At 37.9% G+C, this 12,571-nt stretch overlaps 1 protein-coding gene across 1 annotated transcript; it reads left to right on the forward strand.

The window, feature by feature from the left end:
- The first annotated feature begins 3,854 nt into the window (after positions 1 to 3,854).
- LOC110148164 (lysozyme C, tracheal isozyme) lies at positions 3,855 to 9,200 on the forward strand. The gene is made up of 4 exons (XM_020910075.2): positions 3,855 to 4,050; positions 5,237 to 5,401; positions 7,082 to 7,157; positions 8,321 to 9,200. The coding sequence occupies exons 1-4, from the start codon at positions 3,915 to 3,917 to the stop codon at positions 8,385 to 8,387; spliced, it is 444 nt and encodes a 147-aa protein (XP_020765734.2). The 5' UTR covers positions 3,855 to 3,914; the 3' UTR covers positions 8,388 to 9,200.
- The last annotated feature ends 3,371 nt before the right edge of the window (positions 9,201 to 12,571 follow it).

A 12,571-nucleotide genomic window follows, 5' to 3' on the forward strand; every position in this document is an offset into this window, starting at 1 on the left:
CCCCAGTGCTGTGAGAAATAAACTTCTATGGTTTATAAGTGTAAAATAAAAGGAGAATAGTTATTTTTTATAGCTATTATAAAAGAATAGCTGGATCTGGCAAGATGTTTCTGGTGTTTCTTGCAAGATGGAACAAGTTAAGTTTACCCATTCAGGTGGCTGAAGCATTTCACCAATATTTGTGGAAAAAATTTTTACTTGTCTTTAATAGATAATCTTATGGAGGCTGTGGACAAAATCTGAAGAAACGGAGCTTACAGAAATATCAAATAGCAATTTGTTTTTTTAAAAAAAATCTCTCATTTTTTTTGTTCTTTCCCAGTTTCATGTTTGCTTTAGCCAACATTTATCTTTTTGGATGCTTACATTTCAAAGACATGGTAAGGTAAGTATTTCCAAGGGACTAAGAAAGAATTTCGAAAAAGGAACTCAGAGGCATATTTGCCTATTAACAGAAATATAGGATTATTACCACAATGTTTTTCTTTTCTTTAATGGTTGGGTAAGATAGTTCAATAATTTTTTTTTTTCTATAGTACCTGCCCCAAATACGGGAAGGTCTGGACCTGGTGGGGTCAGCTTACAGAGGAGGGGACAGTCTATCAAGCCTTTCTATGCATTTTCTTGACCTTCAAAACTATTTCCTCACTATCAATATTTCCATATGTTTCACACCAACTTGAGTGCCATCTGCAGTTCTTGACATTTGGTTCTCTGATTTTCCCCTCCTAAACATGTTAAGGAAGTGTTTTGTGTATATACAGCCAAGGTGTTCTGTATATATTTCTCTCTTCTTTCTTTTCTTCTTTCTTTCTTTCTTTAACCTGATCTTCCTATAGGCACCAAGAGGACATTTGTTTAAGATTAGAGGTCTCTTAAAAATCCTTTCAGCAGGCTTCCCTAGTGATTCAGTGGTAAAGAATCCGCCTTCCAATGCAGGAGACATGGGTTTGATCCCTGATCCAGGAACATCCCATATGCTCCAGAGCAGCTAAGCCTGTGGACCACAATGACTGAGCCCATCTTCTTGAGCCTAGGACCTGCAGTATTGAGCCCATGCATCCCGACTACTGAAGCCTGTGTGCCCTAGGGCCTGTGGTCCAGAACAAGAGGAGCTGCCACAACAAGAATGAGAAGCCCACACACTTGAGAGTAGCACTTTGCACAACTAGAGAAAAGCTCGCGCAGCAGTGAAGACCCAGGACAGCCAGAAATAAAATAAATTAATTAAAAGAAATCCTTTTAATGAGATTACCCCTGAGTTGGCAGACAAACACCTGGTTACTCCTGTGAGTATATCTGAGACCAATCTTGGGACATTTTTAACCCCACCCTACCTCTGAAGAATTTTGCTGAATGTAAATACCAAACATGAATATACATATTTTAATTTTTTAATTAAACACTTACTATATGATTTATGAAAAAAAAAATCCTTTTAGAGACCCCCCTGGTGGTAAAGGAGTTAAGAACCCTGCCAACGCAGGGGGCATGGGTTTGATCTCTGATCTGGTAAGATTCCACATGCCGTGGGGCAACTAAGCCCATGTGCCCCAACTACTGAGTCCATGCTCCCCAACTCTGGAACCTGGGAGCCTGGATGTAGCCCATGCTCAGCAACAAGAGAAACCACCGCAATGAGTTCACCCACTGCAACTAGAGAGCAGCCCCCGCTAGCAGCAACTAGAGAAAGCCTGCATACGGCAACAAAGACTCAGAGCAGCCATAAATAAATAAGTTAATAAACAAATAAAATGTAAAAAATCTTTTAGGTGTAAAAGTCCAAATCTTCAACATATCTCTTTCAGTTCTGACTCCAACCAGTGCGTATTTTTACGGCTTAAAACCACTATTAGGGTTTACCCATGGACACAAGTGGTGTTCTCTAAGAAATGCAGCCTTCTCAAGATGCAGAGCCTCTGCAGAGAAAGCCTAAGAAAGCAAAGACCTTCCTTGTCTCAGGTGACAAATAAACCTCTATCTCCCACAAAGTGAGACATCTTAAATCACTGACCTCCTAACCCGTGTTATCAGAAAAGTGATGATGCTATGAGAATTTTCCCCTCAAAACCAGGCAACGAAGGTAGAGACCAAAAAGGCCCTGAATGAATTTGGACACTTTATTAAGACAAACTTCCCTGAGAGCCAGCATGGTTGGACAGAGAATGCTGTCTGTCTCTTCATTTCTTAGGCTCCTAGCTGGCTAGCTGCTGATGCAAGTGTGACAGGCAACCTGTACCCCCCAAGGAGCAGAAACCAAAGGGCACATTCTCACTGGTTACAAAGCCAAGCTCTCAATACATAAAACAATACAAATGGAGAGTCTCATTTTATAGTTTTTCATCCTTATGACGAAGGAAAACATGACTGTATCTGGGAGGCCAAGAATCAGTAACCACAGATGTTGATTACCAAAATAAAATTCACAAGAGTCATGATTCAAGATCTATTTTCACCAATGTTTTTCTCCTGCCGCTGTGAATTTGGAAAGGGACAAAGAGAAATCTTTATCCTTCTCTCTTGACAATGCGCTACAGATAGAGAGTTGGGAGACTGACATGGTAAGATTTCTTACCTTCTGCTGGTCTGCTGTCAGTTATCCTATATCTCAACTGCAGTCTCCAGGGACAGTGGAGTGTTCCAGCTTTTCACTGTCCCATCCTCATCACTAGAAACTGTACAGGAGGAAACATTTATTTCCTTTTACACTTTTCAGTTTTTCGCTGGGGCTCTGTAACCCAAGACAGATTAACAAGAGAAAAGCAAACAAGTATATTAACATATACATCTCATGTATACTTGTAAGAAATGCAGGGATGACTAACTCAAGGAAGAAGCTAGAATTTGGATTTACAGATTATCTTAACCAAAGAACAATATATTTTTCAGTGAGCAACAAGACAGAGGAATAGAGTACTAGGCTTCCATGAGTGGCAAATTGTGGGACAATAAACACATTAGAAGATAACGGAAGATAATAGCTAGTCAGTAAAGGCTGTTTTGCAGAATCCTCAGGTGTTGTCTCCGGGCTGATAGGTGTCTAGAGTTTTAAGTGATTAATTTCTACACAAATTTATGTTTTACTTTCAGGAAAATAGAGGGAGGAAGAGGACTTTCCTTGAATCTGCTTCTTCTCAACTGCCTTCAGCTCAAAATAATCTTTGTGCCAAAGGTGAAGATTTTGGGGTGGCATAATTCTGTTACTCTTTTGTAGGTTTTACTATACTGTTTTCTCACTTTACAATGACTATGTTCTAACATGAAAAAGTGAAGTAAGACATTGTCAGAAAGGATTTAGGAATGTTCACACGAGGCTTACTTATAACAGTAGAATATTGATTTACAAATTAAGAATTGAGAAACAACCAAAAGAGTCAGCATAGGAATCTGTGATCAATGTGGTGTTTTGCTATATACCTATCAGAACAACAGGCCGTGTGTCACATTCTTTGTGAAAAATGTACATAAAATAATTTTAAGTGAAAAAGATGAAGACAACATAATGAAAGCACATAAAAAACTTAATGCAAATGAATGTTAATCAAAGATGGGAGCACATTTTCAATTGTGTAATATGTTCATTCAGGTTCTTCTTTATAGTGGCTCAAATTCACAATAAAACAGGAGGAAGTTCCTCTTTGGGCAATAGGACTAATCCCAGTTCTTTCTGAGCAATGTCTTCAAGCAATATCATTTCATTATTTTCTCGCAATTAACTCTTAGGACATCAAAATACCCTTCTGAAAACATACAGAACAAACCTTTTAGTGTAAGTGATGCAATAAACATTCCCTGCTTTCCACGTGTCTCCAAGGGTGGAGCTCCCAAACTGGTCAGAGAAGGGGGAAGTGAAAAGATGTTAAATACCAAGCCCAGCTCAGCCTGGTCAGCTTGGACATTTGGCTTCTGTCAACATGAAGGCTCTTCTTATTCTGGGGCTTCTCCTCCTTTCCGTTGCTGTCCAGGGCAAGAAATTTGAGAGATGTGAGCTTGCCAGAACTCTGAAGAAATTTGGATTGGCTGGCTACAAGGGAGTCAGCCTGGCAAACTGTAAGTTAACTATTCTTCATCCTTCCAAGTAGTTAGCCAGCTGTGGAACAGATACTAATAGAGGAAGAAGAATAAGAAAGGGACTTTGAGTGAATGGCTTTTTTTTTTTTCTTTCTTTGAAGGGTTTGTACATTTACAATGGTTCAAAAACATCAGCTCAGAATCAGATGTACCAAGGGAAGGATTGAGGCATGGGAGGGTCAAATCCTATACCATCCTAAGCATGCCAGATCTTGCTTTACTCCTCTGGTGCCGCTAAATTTGCCAGCTGGCACTTGTAGGGTGACTGCAAGATATATTTCAGCCCTCAGCCATTTCCAGCTTGGAATTTGGGTTCTGCAAGCCTGACTAAGGCAGTATTTTTGTCATTTTTAATCCCCCTACAAAGATGCTGGGTTTTTAATAGCCAAATTTTTTTAAAAATTACATTGAACTCTTAAAACAGGGACTGTAGGAACCTATTTCTCCTCAATCAATATCTACATAAGGATTCCTGAAATGTAGCATGAAATAGCATTCTATTATTCTGACTCTAGTTCATTAATTATTTTTCATTTTCTTCCACAGAATTCAAGATGTGCCCTAAGGAAAAGTTCCTTTGTATTTCAGTCCATACCTGTCAATGTCAACATTGTATTTTTCAGAGTGAATTCAGACATTTCCCCTCCATAACTATTTTTTAATAAATGAGCAAATGGCTAGATGGATGGATGGATGACATAGTCTTTCCTATCCTATGATTCTTATTGTCTGGATTCTAATTTGATATCCAAATTCACCTTTAGGTATCATAAGATTCTCTTAGTATATCCTTATTTTTCCTAGTATAAGTATTTTTACATTAGCATATGCATCTGCCACTAGTGACCAAACCCAGTTAACCACTCTGTTGATTTTTCCATTTGAGGCTCAATCTTACCTGAGGGATGAGAGCAGGGGAAGGGTAATAGTAATAGAAGACACAGCTATTTTAATATTTTTGCAATATGTTATCTTACTTCATTAGTATTTTCAAATGATTTGCTAACAAAAGAATTCTCTTAAGGGCCCTTAACACCAAGTGTTAAAATATTTACAAGATAAATATATCTTTATGCTTCTAAAATAAGTCATTAGTAAAATAGAATTGTGCTATGAAATATAAGTCATATGATGTTCCTATTACTAAAAATACATTTTTTTTCAGGGATGTGCTTGACCTATGGAGAAAGCCGTTATAACACACAAGTTAAAAACTACAATCCTGGAAGCAAAAGCACTGATTATGGGCTATTTCAGATCAACAGCAAATGGTGGTGTAATGATGGCAAAACCCCAAAAGCAGTTAATGGCTGTGGTGTATCCTGCAGTGGTAAGATAAAATAATGTTGAGTGATGGCACAGGTCCCATTTGGTGGTACCTATAAGAAGAGAGATTTAATACAAATGAAAAAGTCTTGAAGAGTTCATGAGGGACCAGAAAAACTCCATCTTAACTTCTAGAAACTGCTTTAGCATCTACCTCATAATTCCTTAAGTAAGAAATTAAAAAGCTGGTATCATATAAGGTTGCTGTTTGCCAACATACAAGAGTTGGAATGATCTATCACTGTATTATAACTGGACATGTTGATGCTTTGTAAAGAACAATGCCATTCCTACTAATTTTCCTGGTTTGGGAGAGGTTTAGGGATAATTTGGTTGTGTGGTCTTTTTTAAAATTTTGTCATATTTACTTCTTTTATGTATATATTTTACCGTAGGGGTTTTTTTTGCTGAGTGATTTTAAAGTGAATTAGAAACATTATCACATTTCATTCCTAAATTCTTTAGTTTGCATATCTAAAAAATACACCTCCTATTTAATCACTGTCATTCTAAAAAGTTAATATATGGATTTGTTTTTAATTGGGGTAAAACAAATATTCTATTGAGTTCCTTTTAAAACTGAGAAAACATATGCAATATTTAGGGCTTCCCAGGTGGGGCTAGTAGTAAAGGACCCTCTGGACAGTTCAGGAGACATGAGATATAGGTTCGATCTCTGGGTTGGGAAGATCCTCCAAAGGAGGGCATGGCAACCCACTCCAGTATTCTTGACTAGAGAATCAACATGCACAGAGGAGCCTGGAGGGCTGCAGTCCATGGGGTCGCAAAGAGTCACACATGCACGTGTGCACATGCAATATTTATTGCATAAAATATTGGAGAAATATTGATAATTTGATATTGTTTAATTTTTAATATTAAAATTCCTAGTAAAGAAGATTAGCTTCTGGACATATCTTTTATATACAGTTAGTTTAGTTTAAAAATTATTTTGTATTATACAATAATCTGTGGTCATTGAATAAGAGTTCTACTACCCAGAGACTTATGACCATGGTAACTTGTGGTATCCACATCTTCTTTCAGAATACACATCACTCACGTACATGGATGTAAAGCTATATAATTCACATTTGTACCCACATACAAACACGTAAGCAATATGCTTCAACAAAAATGAAACTGTACTATATTTCCTACTTTACAATTTGCTCATCATTGCACAATATCATTTTTCTCAACAAATATCAATCTTATTAATTTTTCTGGATGAATAGAATTTCACTAAATATTCTAAAATTTATTAATCCAACTCTTGTATTAATGTATACGTCTTGGGTACATCGCTTATTAATTTTCTTTTTTTGGAATAAATTTTCACTAGTAGAACTGCTGAGCAAAAAACTGCTAGACTGGTTTTGGCTTGTTTGTTTTTGTTTTGTTTTCAAAGTGTCCAGTGAAAAGAGAACCTTCTATCATATTAGTTAATAGTTTTGGAGCTTCCAGTGGCTTTGGCAAATGAGAAACAGAATGCTTTATTTCATGCCAAATGGGATAGAATGGAGAGAGAGAATTTTCTCCCAATATTCACAGATACAGGGACTCTTAAAAAAATAATTTTAGTTGTTCTTTCCTCAGCCTAAGAGAATAAAGCTGGCTGAACCTAAAATTTACGTGAAATTTCTGTGAACATTGTCCTCATTTCTCACCACCTCTTTTCCAGCTTTGCTGAAAGATGACATCACTCAAGCTGTAGCATGTGCGAAGAAGATTGTCAGTCAGCAAGGCATCACAGCATGGTATGTTATTTTTTTGTTTTTGTGTTCCATACGGTGTTGTCAAGATGTAATTGACACACAGTACTTCATAAATTTAAGGTGTACTGCATAATGACTTACATACATCATGAAATGTTTATCACAGTAAGTTTAGTGAACATCCATGATCTCAATGGATACAAAATTAAAGAAACACAATGCAATACTGTTAAGCAATTATCCTTCATTTAAAAATAAAAATTAAAAAAAATTAAAGAAACAAGAAAAAAATTTTGTGATGAAAAATCTTGTGATGTACTCTCTATTTTCATATGGAAGACACAGCAGTGTTAATTATATTTATCATGTTGTACATCACATCTCCAGTGTTTACTTATCTTATAATTGGAAGTTTGTAGTACTTTCCACAGCTTTCATCCAATTCCCCACCCTTCACCCCACCCACAATACCCACAATTGGTAACCACAATTTCGGAGTTTGTTTGTGTTTCAAGTATAATGGACCTTCAACACTATGTAAGTTCCCTTCACAGAGCAAGGTATGGGTTAAGCATTAAAGGAGAGATCTGGGGACTTCCCTAGTGGTTAAGATTCTATGCTTTCAATGCAGGAGGAGGGGGTCTGGTACCTGGTTGGGGAACTAAGATTCCACAGGCCATGTGGTGTGGCCAAAAAAAGGTGTGTGTGGGAGGGTAGGGAGCAGTTTTATCCTCCTGTTATGAGAAAAGTGTGGGAATATTCTCTAAGACCAAGAGAATTGAAAATCTAAAAAATTAAGATTTATGCTAAACAGTGTATTACATAGAAACAATCTACTTTAACCTGAATTTATTTTAAGGACTTCTAGAGTTTTTAAGTTTTTCCACACTCTACCAGTTCCTTGCCATATCTTGAAATTATTTTTGAAAGTAAGTAAATATGGAATAAGCTTTGCAGTTATTTTGTGGACTACACAAGACTCAACATTTGTGTTCAGCATTCTGTGCTCTAGTGAAGCCTTGGGGAGATGTAAAGTCCTTGGTATACATATTTCCAGTTAACAAATAAGCAATACTTGGATCTGTCTGTATCTTGTATTTCATGTACTGATTAACTATTTTGTTCTCACAAAGGATTTGAAGTATCTATAAGACAATGAAGATATGTTTCAAACTTCTTATCATTTGTTTCATTTTTCTCCATAGGGTGGCATGGAAAAACAACTGTAAAAATCGAGATCTCACGAATTATGTTAAGGGTTGTGGAGTGTAACTGTGGAATGGAGTTTTCATCTTCAGCTCATTTTGTCTCTTTTTCATATTAAGGAAATAATAGTTGAGTAAAAGGCTATATTACCACTCTTCCAAACAAATAATGCTTTTACAGAAGCAGGAGCATGTGGTCTTTCTTCTAAGAGGCTTGATGTTTACCTCGCTTGTTTATTGTTTGATATTAGGCCTACAACATTTTTCAGCTTGCTAACAGAACTAATGCTGGTGAATATTTGTCTAAAATCTTCATTGTTAAATGTATCTCTAGTAAATTTAGTTCTTAATCAAAGGGATAACCCAGACTTAATCTTGAACGATATAAGTACTCCCCAATATTCAACAAAATATAACAAAAGAATATCTTTAAGCAAATTGATCTTAGGCAAAGTCCCAGCTGTGTAGGCATGTGAACTCTCATCTGTTCAGTCAAAAAGAGCGGAACGTCAAATGGCTAAAAATGAAAACAGCCCCATCAAGAATTTTGTTTTCATAAGTGTGACCTTTGGTTTAAATGTTTTAGTAGAAATGCTGCATTTACACAGCTTTTTAAAAATAAACTCACAATTTATACATCAGCCTATTTTAGCCTTTGCAAAGAACTCATTTATGCATCCTGCTGATCCTGAAGGAATATAAAGAAGGATTAGATGAGCTGTTGATTTTCCTCAGTTTCATTAGCTTGAATTCATGCATTATGACTAAATTCAGAGGCAGATAAGTTTGCAAGCATTGAATTAATTGCTATTAAACCGATGTGAAGTGATGCATGTTGTAAAAGAAAAACAAACATTTTCATTAAAGGCTTTGCAATTCATACTTTGTCTTCATTTGTTTAGAGCCATTTAATGTCTCTGAAGAAATATGTATGTATTGGGAAATAATGATCTGACACTTATTATTTCCTACATCCTCACCTGTACTGAAACAGGTGGATACTGCTAGAGAAATCCATAAGCATGCTGGTATCTCACTTAATGTTTTAAATTTTTAAGGTTTTTTGGCTGTGCCACACAGCTTCTGGGACCTTAGTTCCCCAAGAGGGCTTGAATTCTTACTCTAAACAGTGAAAGCACGGAGTCCTAAGCATGCGACCCCCAAGGATTTCCCCTCACTTAAAATTCATAAATACAGATCTCAAGTGGGCCCTCAAGTCTACCTGGTCATCGTAGTCACTTCTCTGAAATCCTTCTGTGTTGGTGTCCTCACTCTCCAAAATGACTGTCACTATTTACTTCTCTCTTTTCAAAGTCCCAGCACACACACCAACCACTGGCCTTCCATACTGCGCTCTCAGCAGATAACCTTACAGTCTGTCTTACAGTCTTAAGTCATCTGTCAGATGCTATTACACCGACAGAACAGAAGGAACCTCATACAAAATCCTCCCCTCCTGGCCAGCAAAGCAGCGCTAACATCTTTCCCTGGCCCACCCCCCTCCTTCCCCTTTATCACTGGGATGAAGGGCCTCTGCTCCTCAACTGGCCGTGTCTCCAAATGCAGTCCTCCTCACAGCCCTCTCACTGCTCCAGTTTAGGCTGAGGGTTTCCGGCATCCCGAGCTTCTCCCTCTGTGCTGGATCATCCCCATCACTGCATGAGCTGCTCTCTGCAGGCTCCACACAACCCTCTGACTGCTGCGGCCAGTGCAGCAGGTAGGGATCGAAAGTGGTCGACGCACAGTTTGGGAAAAAGAGACTAGAGTCAGAGTTAAAGTCTTAAAGATGGGACCGGGGGACTCAAGGCCTCTTAGATCAAGAGCCCTGTTCTTCCGAGCCACATCACTTTTATTTAGTGTCTTGGCAAGCAGAAAGTATCTGTTGTGAGACGATGAAGTCAGCCTCCTTTGTTCCTGGTCATGTCTTCCATTTTATAGATTACTTTAAACTATCTTTTTTTTTTTTTTAAGAAGTTAATCTTTTACTTTTTTTTTTCATTTATTTTTATTAGTTGGAGGCTAATTACTTTACAATATTGTAGTGGTTTTTGCCATACATTGACATGAGTCAGTCATGGATTTACATGTGTTCCCCACGCTGAATCCCCCTCCCAGTGATTAATTTTTAAGGCCACATTGGCTGTCCCATTTTGGTGACCTAGGAACAACAGTAAGTAGGAAACTATTTTGGAAATCATGTAATATTAATATGTTAGAAAGCTCCTAAAAATGGACACCATGCTTGTGTCTAATGCAGATACATGCTTGTGCCTACTGTAGAATGATAACTAGCCACTCTACCTACTTTTTATCTGTCTGCCCTGATGGATTGTTAATTTTTTCCCCTGATGGGCTGTTAACTTTTACTTTGTCACTTTATGTTTTGTGTTGCAATCTTTATAAGCATTATGGAGGGTGTACAAAGCTCTCTCTGTGGTCTGAAACTGCTGCCAGAGGACCTCTGTGGGGTTCGAGATGGCATCTCTAGTTGTGCCAGGCATCATTCGACTTTCCCCTACCTCTTACCCCAGGGCCCATGCTGTAAGGAAGGGCCTGGGGATAGATTAGAAAAAAAGAATGGAGGGAAAGTCTAACTCTTTGCAACTCCATGGACTGCAGGGCACCAGGCTTCCCTGTCCTTCACTATCTCCCAGAGTTTACTCAAACTCACGTCCATTGAGTCAATGATGCTATCCAACCATGTCATCATCTGCCACCCCCTTCTCCTCCTGCCCTCAATCTTTCCCAGCATCAGGGTCTTTTCCAATGAGTCAGCTCTTCATATCAGGTGGCCAAAGTATTGGAGCTTCAGCATCAGTCCTTCCAATGAATATTCAGGGTTGATTTCCTTTAGGATTGACTGGTTTGATCTCCTTGCTGTCCAAGGGGCTCTCAAGAGTCCTCTCGAGCACCACAATTTGAAAGCATCAATTCTTTGGTGCTCAGCCTTCTTTATGGTCCAACTCTCACATCTGTACATGACTACTGGAAAAATCACAGCACTGACTATATGCACTTTTGCCTGCAAAGTAATGTCTCTGCTTTTTAAGACACTGTCTAGGTTTGTTATAGTTTTTCTTCCAAGGAACAATTGTCTTTTAATTTCATGGCTACAGTCATTGTCCGCTGTGATTCTGGAGCCCAAGAAAATAAAATCTGTCACTGCTTCCACTTTTTCTCCTTCTATTTACCATGAAGTGATGAGATCAGATGCCATGAAATTGTTTTTTGAATGTTGAGTTTTAAGCTAGCTTTTTCACCCTCCTCTTTCACCCTCATCAAGAGCTCTTTAGTTACTCTTCACTTCCTGCCATGTGAGTGGTATCATCTGCATATGTGAGGCTGTTGATATCTGTCCCAGCAATCTTGCTTCTCGCTTGTGCCTCATCCAGCCTGGCATTTCGCATGATGTACTCTGCACAGACAATATACAGTCTAGATGTGGCTGTACCAATCAACACTGCACAAAGGTTTCCTTTTGTCTACATCCTTGCCAACCTTGTTATTTCTTGTGTTTTCGATAGTAGACTTTCTAACCAATATGAAGTGATATTGCATTGTGTTTTTGATTCACATTTCCTTGATGATTAGTGATATTAAGCATGTTTGTGTATCTGTTGGCCATCTCCATGTCTTCTTTAAAAAGATATCTATTTTACTCTTCTGCTCGGTTTTAATTGAATTTTATGCCTTTTTTTTTTTTTTTTGCCACTGAGTTGCATGCATTTATGTACTTTTGATAAAAACAAAAATATATTTTGGACTTATCAGATACATAATTTGCAAATATTTTCTCCCATTCAGTAAGCTGCCTTTCCATTTTATTGATGGTTTCCTTTGACCTGCAGAGGTTTTTTAGTTATTGGTTAGTGGACTTTTTTTTACTGATGTGCAGGAGCTGTTTATGTGTCAAAGAAAAAAGTCATGTGGGATATGAATACACTATTTCTTCATGGTATATCTGTCTATAGACTTTGCTGACAATGCTTTTTTAGTATGTGGGAATTTTTATCTTCCTGTTTCCCCTCAATGCCCCCCTCCCCCATATCAATTAAAAGCATATGCCGAGTAAAGACACATTGTCAGATGCTGGGTGGGATTTAGCAGGTACAGCAGAGATAGCAGACAGATAAGAAGGAAAAATGCATTATAGTGTCATGAGGTAATCAGGGAGCTAAGAGAGCAGATAGGATTCATACCAAAGCGCAAATGGTGTGTGTATCCATTAAGGAAGGCTTCTTGGCAGTAGTA

The sequence above is a fragment of the Odocoileus virginianus genome, chromosome 24 (genome assembly GCF_023699985.2).
Source record: "Odocoileus virginianus isolate 20LAN1187 ecotype Illinois chromosome 24, Ovbor_1.2, whole genome shotgun sequence".
Lineage (NCBI taxonomy): Eukaryota > Metazoa > Chordata > Mammalia > Artiodactyla > Cervidae > Odocoileus > Odocoileus virginianus.